The following is a 14,387-nucleotide window of genomic DNA, read 5'->3' on the forward strand; positions in this document are numbered from 1 at the left end:
TCCACCACAAGCGACAACTTGTAACCATGGTACTGCTTGCAAAGTTTAATACATCACTTTAAAAACAGGTCTTGAAACTTAATGAAAGGAACTGTAAAAAATGACAAATCAAGAAGAAAAAAATGTGTACTTATGTCCCAAGCGTTCTCATGACCACTTACAGAGCTCAAGTTTGTTAAATATATGCATTTATAGTATAGTCATGACTTCTGTACAGAGGGATCAGGCTAAAAATCATAAGTTTATTAGTTTACCAATACAGGCCACTGTGGAAATGTTCACATCGTACAGTCAAGTCTTGTGTCCGTTCAAGGCTTAAAGCAACATGTTACATGCTTTGGCTGGAAATCTCTCGCAGTAATGAATGTCTGAATATAAACATACACAGAAAATTGTACATAACTTCATGTGCTTGAAATCCTTCTCTCGAGACCTGGCTTCACATTTTTTTCTGTTTTTGCAATAGTGGAGAAACAAGTGCATGAGCGAGAGAGAGCTCTATGGTTGCAAACACAGGAGAAGGTTGGCGGGAACCAACCAAGGCTGCTACGCTACAAGGACTGCAGCCTAAAATGGGGAAGCAAAAGAAAAAAGAGGAAGAAAGTCGAGGAAGAGAAGCAATGGAAGCCTGATTGCCATGCATGGTACAGGATTTTAAATATATATTTTTTTTAAGGTGGAAGGAGAAAGAAAAGAAAAATCCCATTCACCTATTCTTTTCTTCTTTGTCTCACGCTTTACACTCAATCATTTACAAATGGCACTTTGTACTGTTTCACACACTCATAAACACCAAGCATTTAGCGTCTTTGTTCAAGCAAAAAGACGAGCCAACGCCCTCGTTTTCAGTTCACCGGTAAGCACAAGGGGAATGGACCAACAGAATATCTGGCAAAAAACAAGAGCATAATATATTTCAGATGGATGTCATGGATGTAAACAACAATGGTTCAAATAACCAAGGAAGCACTATCAGAACTAGCCCAGTTCCAGATCTGTTTGTGCATTCTTGCCAACTCGGCAAAGACTGCACAAACAGATTTGGGACCAGGCTATATAAGAACCAGATGGCGTTAAATCGCTGCACTTTCTTTCACAGTACTCCTTTTAACACTTTATCCTAAATCTGTTTGTGCTTTAAAATCAACTACTAGCCAAAGGAGTTGGTCAAAGAACATACAGGTCTGGGACCAGGCTTCTTTCATTCTTCGGCGAACACAATGAATGGAACCACTGACCCCTGGTGGCCATACAGAGAAAAGCTCCCTGTGTTAATAAATAGAACACTTGACCATTTTTCAAGCAAGTATAAACAAACCGGCAATAATTTAAAGAAATATAAAAGTAATATCACAAAGTACAAGCATGACTATGCCAGAGGCCATGTTGTCAAAAGTGCATCATTCACCCTTTGAACTGGGGAAATTAAAGAACGGGATACCACTCCAATCTTGGGGACAAAAGTGACACTCCATCATGCTCACGGCAAAGGGCAAGAACAAAACCAAATACAAGCTCCTCAAAACCTTCTGCATCCACACTCAAACTCTGTCTACAAACTCCAATCAATCTCCATCCCCAAACAAACCTCAGTTGAGAGTAACACTGGAATACAGAGGCTGAAGCTGTGTAACTTGACCATTCAACTTGTGGGCTGAAGTTGCCATTGTCAAAGCAGATCTGGGATCAGTGATTTTGTTTAATTTATTATTCGTTTTATACATTTTTCCTACCTCCGAATTGTTAAATTAAGCACAAGTCCAGGGAAAACGGACCCAGGTCTGATGTTAGAGGGCCAACCTCTGAACACTGGAATGGGGTGAATGTAGTGGGTATCAGGCGGGGGTAACAAGCAGCTCTGTACATAGGGTCTGATAATATACTAAGAAGAACAATTCAAGTAAGGCAACATGTTGAGATGAGATAAGACTCATTTAGTGATGGAATGGATAGCGGTTTTTGAAACTCGTGTCAAGTTCACGGTTGTGGCTCCCGCTTCTAGTAGTAGCCCAATGAGTGAGCAGAAGAGAGGATTGTGGGATAGCTCTGGAGGACCATTGTGAACGACTCTAAAGGGTCAATGACAGCTGCAAGGAAGGAAAAACACCACTACCTTGAACATAGAGAAGGTTAAGACAACGTAATAATTCCACGGAGAAGCGTTAGAAAATAAAAACGTTCATCGGACCAGCGCCAGACAGAAAATGAACGGAAGTGAATGTCAGCAGTACAGAAAGTTAGCCATCAAGGTGGGAAATAAAACACAACCGTAGTGAATTTCAGCTAACTACTCCACAAACACACAGGATAATTGTTTTACTGTCATTCTATTCATTAAAACTTTTTTTCAAATGATCTACAGTCACTTCACTTCATTTCATTTCCTGACCGCAGGTCACGTTTTCAATGCCAATCCTGTCGAATCAGCAACTGCGCTGGTCCAAAGAATGTGTTTATTTTCAAACGTGGTTCTTAAACTGGGTATTTTCAACCTAGCCTTGATCCCCTGTAGAAGGAAAAAAAAATATGTCAAGTTGAGTCTTAAGAGCGACATGGGTGACATAACTAAAAAAAAAAAGTCTGTACAGTGTCAGAAAGTTATCAAGTCTTAGAATGGAAACTTTCTACAGTCAAAGATATTAAAGAGCTCATTTGACCTCACCTAGAGGTAAGGTCATATAGTTCTGTGTCACTCCTCTATTCTAGAGCCAAGTCTCTCCTCAGGGTATATACCATAGGGCCTAATAGTGTATATAACATCCAGAAGTGGTGATTAGTATGTAAACTTGTCACTCAAGTGTTTCTGCAACGACATGTTTTGGTGCGAGCGATTGGCGAGGAAACCAACAAGGACATAGCAGAGTGAAGCGGTTGTAGGTGGGCAGTTAATAACATTCAGATTGGGGGTGTGTCTCTAAAGTCGAGAAAGAGCGAGAGAAGGGCAAAAAGCAAACAACCAGCAACATCCACATTAAAAAGAAACTCAATACGTCAGCATGTCAAAAGGTGCCCAGACCTGCCGAGATTGTCTGTTGATTGGAGAGTGCAGGGTGGTAACAGGGCACAGGAGCAGTGCTAAGGGTGCCCGCCAGGGTTAAAGGAGCCAGGCATACTGGGAAATGTAGTTCAGAGAAAACCCAGCTTTGGGAATCTGTCCAGGTTCACCCTGCAGATTCCAGAACGCCATGGCAACTGTAACAGTCTCCGTTTAGTTTAGATCCAATTGACACGGCGGAGTAATATTTTAATTTGTGCTAAGAAATTTAATTTGTGACGGCAATTCACACAGAATGTCTCTTCAGGTAATTCCACTTCCCCTTACAGTAACTATAGACGATGCAAGTCAATGGCACTTGTTCTTTCTTTTTATTCTTTTTTAAATCAAACCAGCTCTGCATCTCTCCTCCTCTCCTTCCTCGTCCGTCAGGGCCTAGGAGGGTCCACGAGGGGCAGACGTGTGGCGCTGCCTTCCAGTCGAGGCTCTCGCTCCTTGTCTGTGTGTCCATGAGAGCTCAGAGGGTCCAATATGAGGGAGGGCGCTTATGGTCCGTGGCTTAGATCCCCATAAGACACTCCCACTCCTCTCCCTTCACATCTGGCCTCTGACTGGCCTCTGGACACTGACGGAAAAAGCGCATACACCCAGTTAACTTCTAGTGGTCTGAGGGAGGGGAGGAGGGGCAAGAGTGCACTAGATAGATGGCTGAGGGGCAGGGGCACTGGGCAGCAGTTGGGCAAGGGGGGACAGAGCGTACGGGGGGCTATTTGAGAAATCATTGGGGGCACAGTGCAGCTTTTAGAGTGTGGGCTTTGAGGTGGTAGGCGTTGGGGGAGTCACTTGTCCTCCATGTGGTCGGGGATGGGGGTGGCGGCCAGGGCGGCCCGGTACTGCAGCAGCACACTGCGCACGCTCTTCACAAAGCCCTTGGAGAGAGGAAAGAGGGGGAAGCCAATGTCCGGGTAGCCGCTCCGCTCGGGGAGGAAGCTCCGGTAGCTCTTCCTGCGCTTCTTTGGTCGCACCGCCGGCTGGCTGCCGCCCGCAGAGTCCGAGGTGGCCCCCCTAACAGACCCGGAGACCACCACGCTCGCCCCGGCCACCTCACTGGCCAAGACGGCGTCGTCGCAGTCCAAGTTCTGGCTGAGCTCCTGCTGGGAGGCGGCGGTGGTGGAAAGGCTCAGGCCAGAGTCCTCCAGCTCTTCATCCCCGGTGCCCTGGGGTTTGTTGGGGGTGCTGTGGGCCAGAAGATCCAAGGGGAGTGTCTCATTTAGAGGCCCCACTGAGGGAGGCCTGTCCCGGGATGGCCTTGGCGGAGGGCCCCTCTCGGCTAGCTCGTGGAGCTCCAGCCAGGCCTCCAGGCGGTGCACCAGGCGCCAGCCGCTAGAAGTGAAGTGCTGCCGGATCTCCTGCTGGAACACCTGTTGGGAAACAGACAAAAGATAAATCATTATGGCTCAATATCCCCATGATCTGAATCATAACCTATAAGAATCATTTATTAAACTTCTACAAGGCTTTTCAAAGAATCTCAAAGCGCTTCAAGAGCAAAAACAAAAAAGCAATATATCATGACAGGTCAACCAATAGGGGCCAAGTCTTTAGTCTGAAGATGGAGAGGGTCGGTTCACGGCTTGAGTGGAGGGATGGTGATGGAGGGTCTTTTAGCCACTGGACCTCTTCCACTCTGTGTTGCACCCAGTAGGTTGATACCTCAGCAGCATTGGGCGCCATAAAATCACCACACAGAGTTCAGAATAGTAGCCAGTCATCCTCACGACCAACCCTCTGCCTCAGCACAGCTGAATGCCTCCATCTCCCATTCCTATTGAGCGTCAGGCAACTCCTCAAATTATGTCCAAAAGATCATGAACTGGCAGCCGGGTGAAACAAAAAAAAGCTGGTAACTTACTGAGTCCAGACGCATTTTTCCCAATAAAAAAAAACACGGCAGCTAGCTAGCTAGCCAAAAAGAGTTAACCTGCAAATTCGTGGCTCAAAAACACAAGATATGCAATAAAAATAAAAAGACTAACATAAATATGTACAATATTTACAGACCTCTACCGCAGCACCATGACAACCACCCAACTACACTGCTCAATAAAATAAAGGGGACACTAAAATAACATCCTAAATCTGAATGAATGAAATATTCTTATTAAATACTTTTTTCTTTACATAGTTGAATGTGCTGACAACAAAATCACACAAAAATGATCAATGGAAATCAAATTTATCAACCCATGGAGGTCTGGATTTGGAGTCACAGTCAAAATTAAAGTGGAAAACCACACTACAGGCTGATCCAACTTTGATGTAATGTCCGTAAAACAAGTCAAAATGAGGCTCAGTAGTGTGTGTGGCCTCCACGTGCCTGTATGACCTCACTACAACGCCTGGGCATGCTCCTGACGAGGTGGCGGATTGTCTCCTGAGGGATCTCCGCCCAGACCTGGACTAAAGCATCTGCCAACTCTTGGACAGTCTGTGGTGCAATGTGGCTTTGGTGGATGGAGCGAGACATGATGTCTCAGATGTGCTCAATTGGATTCAGGTCTGGGGAACGGGCGGGCCAGTCCATAGCATCAATGCCTTCCTCTTGCAGGGACTGCTGACACTCCAGCCACATGAGGTCTAGCATTGTCTTGCATTAGGAGGAACCCAGGGCCAACCGCACCAGCATATGGTCTCACAAGGGGTCTGAGGATCTCATCTCGGTACCTAATGGCAGTCAGGCTACCTCTGGCGAGCACATGGAGGGCTGTGCGGCCCCCAAAGAAATGCCACCCCACACCATGACTGACTGACCATGACCAAACTGGTCATGCTGGAGGATATTGCAGGCAGCAGAACGTTCTCCACGGCGTCTACAGACTCTGTCACATGTGCTCAGTGTAAACCTGCTTTCATCTGTGAAGAGCACAGGGCGCCAGTGGCGAATTTGCCAATCTTGGTGTTCTCTGGCAAATGCCAAACGTCCTGCACGGTGTTGGGCTGTAAACACAACCCCCACCTGTGGATGTCGGGCCCTCATACCACCCTCATGGAGTCTGTTTCTGACCGTTTGAGCAGACACAGGCACATTTGTGGCCTGCTGGAGGTCATTTTGCAGGGCTCTGGCAGTGCTCCTCCTTGCACAAAGGCGAAGGTAGCGGTCCTGCTGCTGGGTTGCCCCTCCTACGACCTCCTCCACGTCTCCTGATGTACTGGCCTGTCTCCTGGTAGCGCCTCTATGCTCTGGACACTACGCTGACAGACACAGCAAACCTTCTTGCCACAGCTCTCATTGATGTGCCATCCTGGATGAGCTGCACTACCTGAGCCACTTGTGTGGGTTGTAGACTCATGCGTCTCATGCTACCACTAGAGTGAAAGCACCGCCAGCATTCAAAAGTGACCAAAACATCAGCCAGGAAGCATAGGAACTGAGAAGTGGTCTGTGGTCACCACCTGCAGAACCACTCCTTTATTGGGGGTGTCTTGCTAATTGCCTATAATTTCCACCTGTTGTCTATTCCATTTGCACAACAACATGTGAAATTTATTGTCAATCAGTGTTGCTTCCTAAGTGGACAGTTTGATTTCACAGAAGTGTGATTGACTTGGAGTTACATTGTGTTGTTTAAGTGTTCCCTTTATTTTTTTGAGCAGTGTGTAACTATCCATCACCACCTGCCATTTGTCCCCAACTCATCCAGTAATAAGAAACGTTTTCTTAAATCTTCCGAAAATTGAAATGCGTCTTTGGCAATTTGACTTACAGGTTAAATTTGTACAGCAACTATCAGCACACAAAAACCGTCCATATTTTTGGGGGGAGAACTTTTACTGCATTTTGTATTCACACAAATACAACCAAATCATATACGAAAATCTACACATAAACAGATTGACTCTAGGTAAATGAGATCAGACTGTATCCCGACCTCTATGGGTGTCTGCAGCAGCTGGGTCATGGACTGCACCGTCTTGATGAGAGTCATCTCGTTGTAACAGCGACTGTTCTCATAGCCCTCCTGCAGGCCACGGTCGCTGTCGAAACCTGCCTCATTGTAGTAGGGCTCGTTGACCAGGATCAGGCCTGGGAGAGACACACACACACACACACACACACACTCTTTAGATTCTTCTAGACACACAAGGAAGTATTAAAAAAAGGCCCGGTGCAGTCAAAAACGGGATTGTCCTACATTTTATATACAGCGACTATACAAATGTCCATAACAAGACGGACCAGGTGAAAGCTATGATCGCTTAATGACGTCACTTTGTTAAATCCACTTCCAAAACAGTGTAGACAAAGGGGAGGAGACAGGTTAAAGAAGGAATTCTAAGCCTTGACACATGGATTGTGGATATGTGCCGTTCAGAGGGTGAATGGGAAAGACAAACGATTGAAGTGCCTTTGAACAGGGTATGGTAGTAGGTGCCAGGCGTACCGGTAAATTAGGTAATTAGACCAATAAGAGAAATCCAAACCTCTGCCAATAACAGCTAGTTTTCAGTTTCCCCCTCCCCACTCAGACCAATTCCAGACAGTCCGAGCGAAAATCTTGCTCAAGAAATTGCTATTTGCTAAGAAGCTATTTGTTTCCTTTTTGACCATTTTAATTTAAAACAATCACAGTAAGGTACTTAATTGTTAACCAGAAATGATTTGATATTGAGATAAAAAACAACAAAGGACCCAAATATCTTAGAAATCAAAGACATTCACACATTAACTCTTCATTCTAGTGTACTTAAAGACTCAAACTTTGGTTAACCACAAACACCTTTGACAACTCAAATGTATTTAGCCTTTCGTGGATTAACCTGAATAAGCCTATCAGCATAGTTTGAGATAGCTACAAATCCTATAATTGTCTCCTAAATCCTGAGGTGAATATTACTGATAGGAAGGTGAGGCAATTTAACCACAACGGTCTTGTCAGAGGGTGATGGTGTGTGACACTCACTGTAGCCGAAGCAGACATGAGCAAATGAACGGCATGAATAAAACATACACTTCTGCTGCAGGGAAGACAACGGGGGGGGGGGCCTAAAGGACCCAAACCTGACTGGTAACGAGAAATTCTGGATGAGGTGGTGGGGGGGGTGAATCAATACTGCGTGAGACTAAGAATAGGTCTAGTGTGGTCAGTTTAGACTTGCCTTGGATGGAGATAAGCACTTGCAGCAGGCTAGACTTGCTGGTCCACCTCTCTGTACCCTGAGGATTGATAAACAGGAAAGACAGTGTGAGGCACATTTTATACAAGCAGCTCATGTTCAAAATAATATTTTTTTAAAGACAAAAGGGAAGGTAATGGGTGGTCTAAGAACAGTCAAGGGGAAGGTAATGGGTGGTCTAAGAACAGTCAAGGGGAAGGTAATGGGTGGTCTAAGAACAGTCAGAGGGAAGGTAATGGGTGGTCTAAGAACAGTCAATGAGAAGGTAATGGGTGGTCTAAGAACAGTCAAGGGGAAGGTAATGGGTGGTCTAAGAACAGTCAAGGGGAAGGTAATGGGTGGTCTAAGAACAGTCAAGGGGAAGGCAATGGGTGGTCTAAGAACAGTCAAGGGGAAGGCAATGGGTGGTCTAAGAACAGTCAAGGGGAAGGTAATGGGTGGTCTAATAACAGTCACAGGGAAGGTAATGGGTGGTCTAATAACAGTCAAGGGGAAGGCAATGGGTGGTCTAATAACAGTCAAGGGGAAGGTAATGGGTGGTCTAATAACAGTCAAGGGGAAGGTAATGGGTGGTCTAATAACAGTCAAGGGGAAGGTAATGGGTGGTCTAAGAACAGTCAAGGGGAAGGTACTGGGTGGTCTAAGAACAGTCAAGGAGAAGGTACTGGGTGGTCTAAGAACAGTCAAGGAGAAGGTAATGGGTGGTCTAAGAACAGTCAAGGAGAAGGTACTGGGTGGTCTAAGAACAGTCAAGGAGAAGGTACTGGGTGGTCTAAGAACAGTCAAGGAGAAGGTACTGGGTGGTCCTAATAACAGTCAATGGGAAGGTAATGGGTGGTTGTTACTGTAATTTAATTATGCCAATGTGCTTTCATTAATTGAAAACCCTTAATCTATTTTATGAGAATTTGTAAGATTCATGTTTGCATAACATAGACGCAGTCCAGTCTTTCAATAATAGGTAACAGAAATTATTCTCGGAGCGCACTGCTACTTAACCACGAGCAACAGTTTATATACAGATCATGACGTCATTTCATTGCTTTTACAGAGTCCCCTCCTCTCGACCGGGACAAAGTGAGGTGAAAAGTTAATTCTAACTTACTAACACACTCCCAGGTAACTTTTGACCCCTCAACATTATCGATCACCACTGAGCTGACAGTTCTAATTAACAGAAAACCTAGGAATGCACTCACTGTCTTATCTAAAAACCCCAGAGTTAAGTTTCTGTAGGTTCAACCATAGGCTAACGACCTTATCTGTTTTCACAGTCCACAGCCCATTCGTTTCTTCCTAGTTGAAATGGTGTTCACTTTAATTACTCCTTGTCCGTGTCTCACAATCCCTTCTTATGAACTCATATTGTTAATCAGATATAATAAATCAGAGTATAAGTTTTACTTAGTTACAGTTCCATTTAAAATGATTTGTTCAGTCATTTAATCATTATTTTACCAACAGTGGTCTAATAACAGTCAATGGGAAGGCAATGGGTGGTCTAATAACAGTCAATGGGAAGGCAATGGGTGGTCTAATAACAGTCAATGGGAAGGTAATGGGTGGTCTAATAACAGTCAGAGGGAAGGTAATGGGTGGTCTAATAACAGTCAAGGGGAAGGCAATGGGTGGTCTAATAACAGTCAAGGGGAAGGTAATGGGTGGTCGAAGAACAGTCAAGGGCAAGGTAATGGGTGGTCTAATAACAGTCAAAGGGAAGGTAATGGGTGGTCTAAGTATTTGACCTTGATAGTTTATGTGTGTGTATTGGTATTGATATGTGGGCTGTGTGCCTTTTTATTGTTGTAGTTCTATCCTTGATGTTCTGTATTATGTCATGTTTCATGTTTTGTGTAGACCCCAGGAAGAGTAGCTGCTCCTTTTGCAACCACTAATGGGGATCCTAATAAAAAAGCAAAAATACCAAGCATCACACTTTTTTCGTGAGGGATTAAAGGTCTACTTTTACCTTGCCGATCCAGGTGCCCAGCAGGCTGACGCAGACCTTGCCGTTGTCGTAGAGGTTGGGGTTGAGGCGCCCGCTGCACTGTGACAGGTAGCGGAAGAGGGGCGGCACCGACGGGTAAATGTTTGGCAGCTGGATGTCGAAGAGGAACAGGCCGTCCTCGTAAGGGGTGCGCGTGGGCCCCTTGATCAGAGCTGAGAACAGGTCCTGTGAAGAGAGAGGGACGGGGTGAAGAGAGACGAGAATAGCACACGTTCACTATCATCCTCAGAGTTATCATCACTTATCTTCAGAAATAACAGCATGAAGAGATTTTAAGTCGAGGGTTTAATGAGTGCAGAGAAACTGGCAGCTCAAAACCAGAGTCACTTTAGGCACTGAAGAGTGGTCTGATGCAATTTAATACTTGACTGTAATCAAGTACATTCGGATCACTTCCAAACGTCTCTCTTCTCAGGTGTCTGTTAGCGTACCATGCGGTCCTCGAAGGTTTTCACCATGATGCCGTCGGGCAGCGAGGTGGCCAGCAGAGCCATCTCCTTCCTCACGGTGCTGAAAAACTTCTTGGCCTCGGCCGGCTGGAACTCCATCTTCTTAAAGGTGTGGGTGTCTGGCAGGAGTCAGATAAATGTTGTGGTATTTAGTGAGTATTTGAAAAGACAATTTTAAGTAATGGACCAATGCATTTAAAAAAAAATTCAAAGAGGGTATTTTTGGGGGTATTGAATTCTTCTCCCTGTACTACTAGTTTAGTGGATGCCTCAGTAACAAAGACAAACAATGACAAGCAAAAAGCGCAGTATTGCGTCCTCACCTGGTGACCACTCCAGCACAGAGAACACCTCTCCCTTGGCACTGGTGAAGGTGACTCCGGGCTTTCCACCACTCTGTTGGCACAGAACAGGCGTATCGCTGGGCCACTCTGGCGCCACGCCTGGAGTCTTCGCCGCCGCTGCCTCCTCCTGGGGCCTTTCTTCGCCCCCTCTTTCCCCTCCCTCCGTACTCCCACCTCCTCCTGCCCCACCCTCCACCACTGCCTCCATCCGCTCCTCCTCCACAATGGCCACATTGTCCAGGGTCTTCCTCAGGTTCTCCTGGAGCTTCTTGATGTCATCCAGGAAGCGCTTCTCCTTGGTGGGTTTCTCTGGCGTGATGGCAGTGGCGGCGTTGGCGTTAGTCCCGTTGGCGACGGGTGCAGCACCGGACGTGGGCGAGGTAGGCGAGCCGCCGGTCCATAGCTGCTCTACCGTCATGTTCTTCAGGCTCTCCAGGATCTTCAGGGCCTCCTTGAGCTCACGGAAGCCCCGCGGCGTGCTCTCTTTCCCTGGGAGCTTCTCCGCTGCATCACCCCTCCTGCTCCAGGGGTGGTTCCTCCAGCACCGGTGCCTGGGCTGACTATAGCCCCAGCTCCCTCCAGGTCCTCTGAGGAGTTAGGTGGCTTGGTGGGGGTAGTGGCCCCTGCTATGCCGCCCTCCTTTGGGGGGATGATGAAGGGGCTGGAGCCGGTGGGGGTGGCGGCCGGGGTGGTGGTGTCGTCGTTGGCAGGGTGCTGGTCGTCCTCGTTGGTGGTCAGGCCGTTGTCAGTCTCCCAGCTGTCGCTCTCGTCCTCCCACTCCTCCGTGGACAGGCCACTGCTGCTCTCCTCCACAGAGTCATAGTCAGTCTCCTCGATCTCAGACTCCACATTGTACAGGTGCTAGATTGAGGGGGGGGGGGGGGGGGTAGAGAAAAACAAAATCACCGCGTTTATACGCAATCATTAATCATTGCTAACATTCATTAAGTGATTTCCGTGTCAATATCAAAATGTCATTATAGAATAACATTTTTAAAAGGGCAGCATGCAAGTCACCCAGCAGCATGCTATCTGCAACACACATTCAGATTGAAAAGATAATTAGCATGAACAGAAATCTGAGCAAGGTACAGCAGTAGCACACGTCATTGACATAGTGAACACAAGCCAACAGAACCTTAACAGAAACCAACAGAGCCACCGATCAGCGACCACTACAACTACCGCATGTGAGGGACAGAAAGACTACAATTACCATGAGTACCTGTGGTAGGACGATGGTAATGGAGTTGTCGGCCCACACCACCTCCACCTTGCTGCTCACGTCCACTCTGAAGACCTGACCTACTGACGTCTGGACAAGTAAAAAAAAAAAAGATGAAAAAACAGTATGTGAAAATACTCTTTCTACACGATAGTACCATACTGGATGATATTTCCTTTCAGAGCACGCTTTTAGTAACTATGGTGATATCTGTAACCAGGCCAAAGCACCTGTACAGCGTGGACCGGCAAAGAACCTTCCAAGCACCACAGGGAAAGTACTAACATGTCAACAACCAAAATGAAAGACATTTTTTGAACTTACATCGTTCTCGCACTCCGTATTCCGCCCGTTCTCAGAGTTCCCTATCCTGATGACGATATCAGTGGTACGGAAGTGGAAGTCTGGGTGGTCGGCGATGTCGTACACACTAACATCCTCCTCTTCTCCTGTGACCTAAACAAACAAAACCACCATCCATTACTGACACCATGCAGCTCAAATGACACTAGAAGCCACCCTGTATAGTGCACTGTTTTTGAGCAGAGCAATAGGACCATGGGGCTATTGCTTTGGCCCAAAGTAGCACACGATATGTGGAATAGGCTCATTTGGAATAGAGTCATTTCAGATTTTCCCAAATTCAACTTCTATAGAGCTATTAATGGAATGTATAACACTTTTTTTTTTTAAAGGTTGTGGTTCCCCCGGCGACACAAGCCGACCCATAATGCCGAGCAGACTGACCTCCACGTCGTCGCTGGAGGCGTTGAGTTTGATCCACTTCACAGCACACGTCCTGCCTTTGTGGTCGCCCGACTGGATGACCCCGTACACGCCCGGGTCCGTAGGAGCTTGGGCTGTGTGACCACACCGAGAGAGACAGACAGACACACATACAGAGAGACAGACAGACACACATACAGAGACAGAGCTGAAGTAAACTTTTGTGCCTCAGGTCAGATAGTATCACCAAGGACACCAAGTAAGAAAGCCAACCTGATAAATAGCTCCCTCGTTGCATAGCTACAATAGTAATTTACAACATTAGCAAAGTCTAGTGTATTTCTGGTCAATTTGAAGTTATTTTAAATGGACCAAAAACAAAGTGTTTTTCTTTCAAGGACATTTCTAAGTGACCCCAAACTTTTGAATGGTAGTGTAAATTTTTTGCTAAACCGCTTATAAAAGCTGATAGTAGTAGAAAACCAGGTTGAGAAATGTTACCAAAAAAATGTAAAACTGAAATATCACATTTGCGTAAGTATTCAGACCCTTTAAAAACAGTATTTTGTTGAAGCACCTTCGGCAGTGACTAAAGCTTAAGTCTCTTTGGGTATGACGCAACAAGTACATTCAGAGGCTTGTCCCGAAGCCACTCCTGCGGTGTCTTGGCTGTGTGCTTAGAGTCATTATCCTGTTGGAAGGTGAACCTTCACACCAGTCTGAGGAACTGAGTGCTCTGGAGCAGTTTTTCATCAAGGATCTCTCTGTACTTTGCTCCTTTTATCTTTGCCTCGATCCTGACCAGTCTATGTGCCTGGCGCTAAAAAACATCCTCACAACATGATGCTGCCACCACACTTCACTGTAGGGATGGTGCCAGGTTCCCTCCAGATGTGACGCTGGGCATTCAGGCCAACAAGTTCAACCTTCGTTTCATCAAACCAGAGAATCTTGTTTCTCATGGTCAGAGTCTTTAGGTGCCTTTTGGCAAACTCCAAAAGAACAGAACAAAGTACAAAGAGATCCTTGATGAAAACCTGCACCAGAGCGCTCAGGACCTCAGACTGGGGTGAAGGTTCACCTAACAGGACAACGCAGGACAGGCTTCAGGACAAGGGTCAATGTCCTTAAGTGGCCCAGCCAGAGCCTGAAAATAGCTGTGCAGCAACACTCCCCATCCAACCTGACAGAGCTTGAGAGGATCTGCAGAGAAGAAATGGGAGAAACTCCCCAAATACAGGTGTGCCAAGCTTGTAGCATCATACCCAAGAAGAATCGAGGCTGTAATCGCTGCCAAAGGTGCTTCAACAAAGTACTGAGTAAAGGGTCTGAATAATTATGGAAACGTGATATTTCAGTTGAATGTTTTATACATTTGCAAAAATGTCTAAAAACCTGTTCTTGCTTTGCCATTATTGGGTAGTGTGTGTGGATTGATAAGGGGGAAAACTATTTAATCAATTTT

At 46.1% G+C, this 14,387-nt stretch overlaps 1 protein-coding gene across 1 annotated transcript in view; it reads right to left on the reverse strand.

Moving 5' to 3' along the window:
• Positions 1–18: 18 nt before the first annotated feature.
• Positions 19–14,387, reverse strand: part of LOC115103803 ((E3-independent) E2 ubiquitin-conjugating enzyme UBE2O-like) — a 42,903-nt gene continuing 28,534 nt past the window's right edge. The window contains 10 exon segments of the mRNA XM_029624762.2: positions 19–4,416; positions 6,925–7,079; positions 8,153–8,210; positions 10,140–10,343; positions 10,610–10,746; positions 10,951–11,481; positions 11,484–11,832; positions 12,197–12,286; positions 12,521–12,652; positions 12,944–13,056. Of these exon segments, the coding sequence (XP_029480622.2) occupies positions 3,835–4,416; positions 6,925–7,079; positions 8,153–8,210; positions 10,140–10,343; positions 10,610–10,746; positions 10,951–11,481; positions 11,484–11,832; positions 12,197–12,286; positions 12,521–12,652; positions 12,944–13,056 (2,351 nt within the window). The 3' untranslated portion in view covers positions 19–3,834.

Source organism: Oncorhynchus nerka, linkage group LG21, assembly GCF_034236695.1.
Source record: "Oncorhynchus nerka isolate Pitt River linkage group LG21, Oner_Uvic_2.0, whole genome shotgun sequence".
In the NCBI taxonomy this organism is placed as follows: Eukaryota; Metazoa; Chordata; class Actinopteri; order Salmoniformes; family Salmonidae; genus Oncorhynchus; species Oncorhynchus nerka.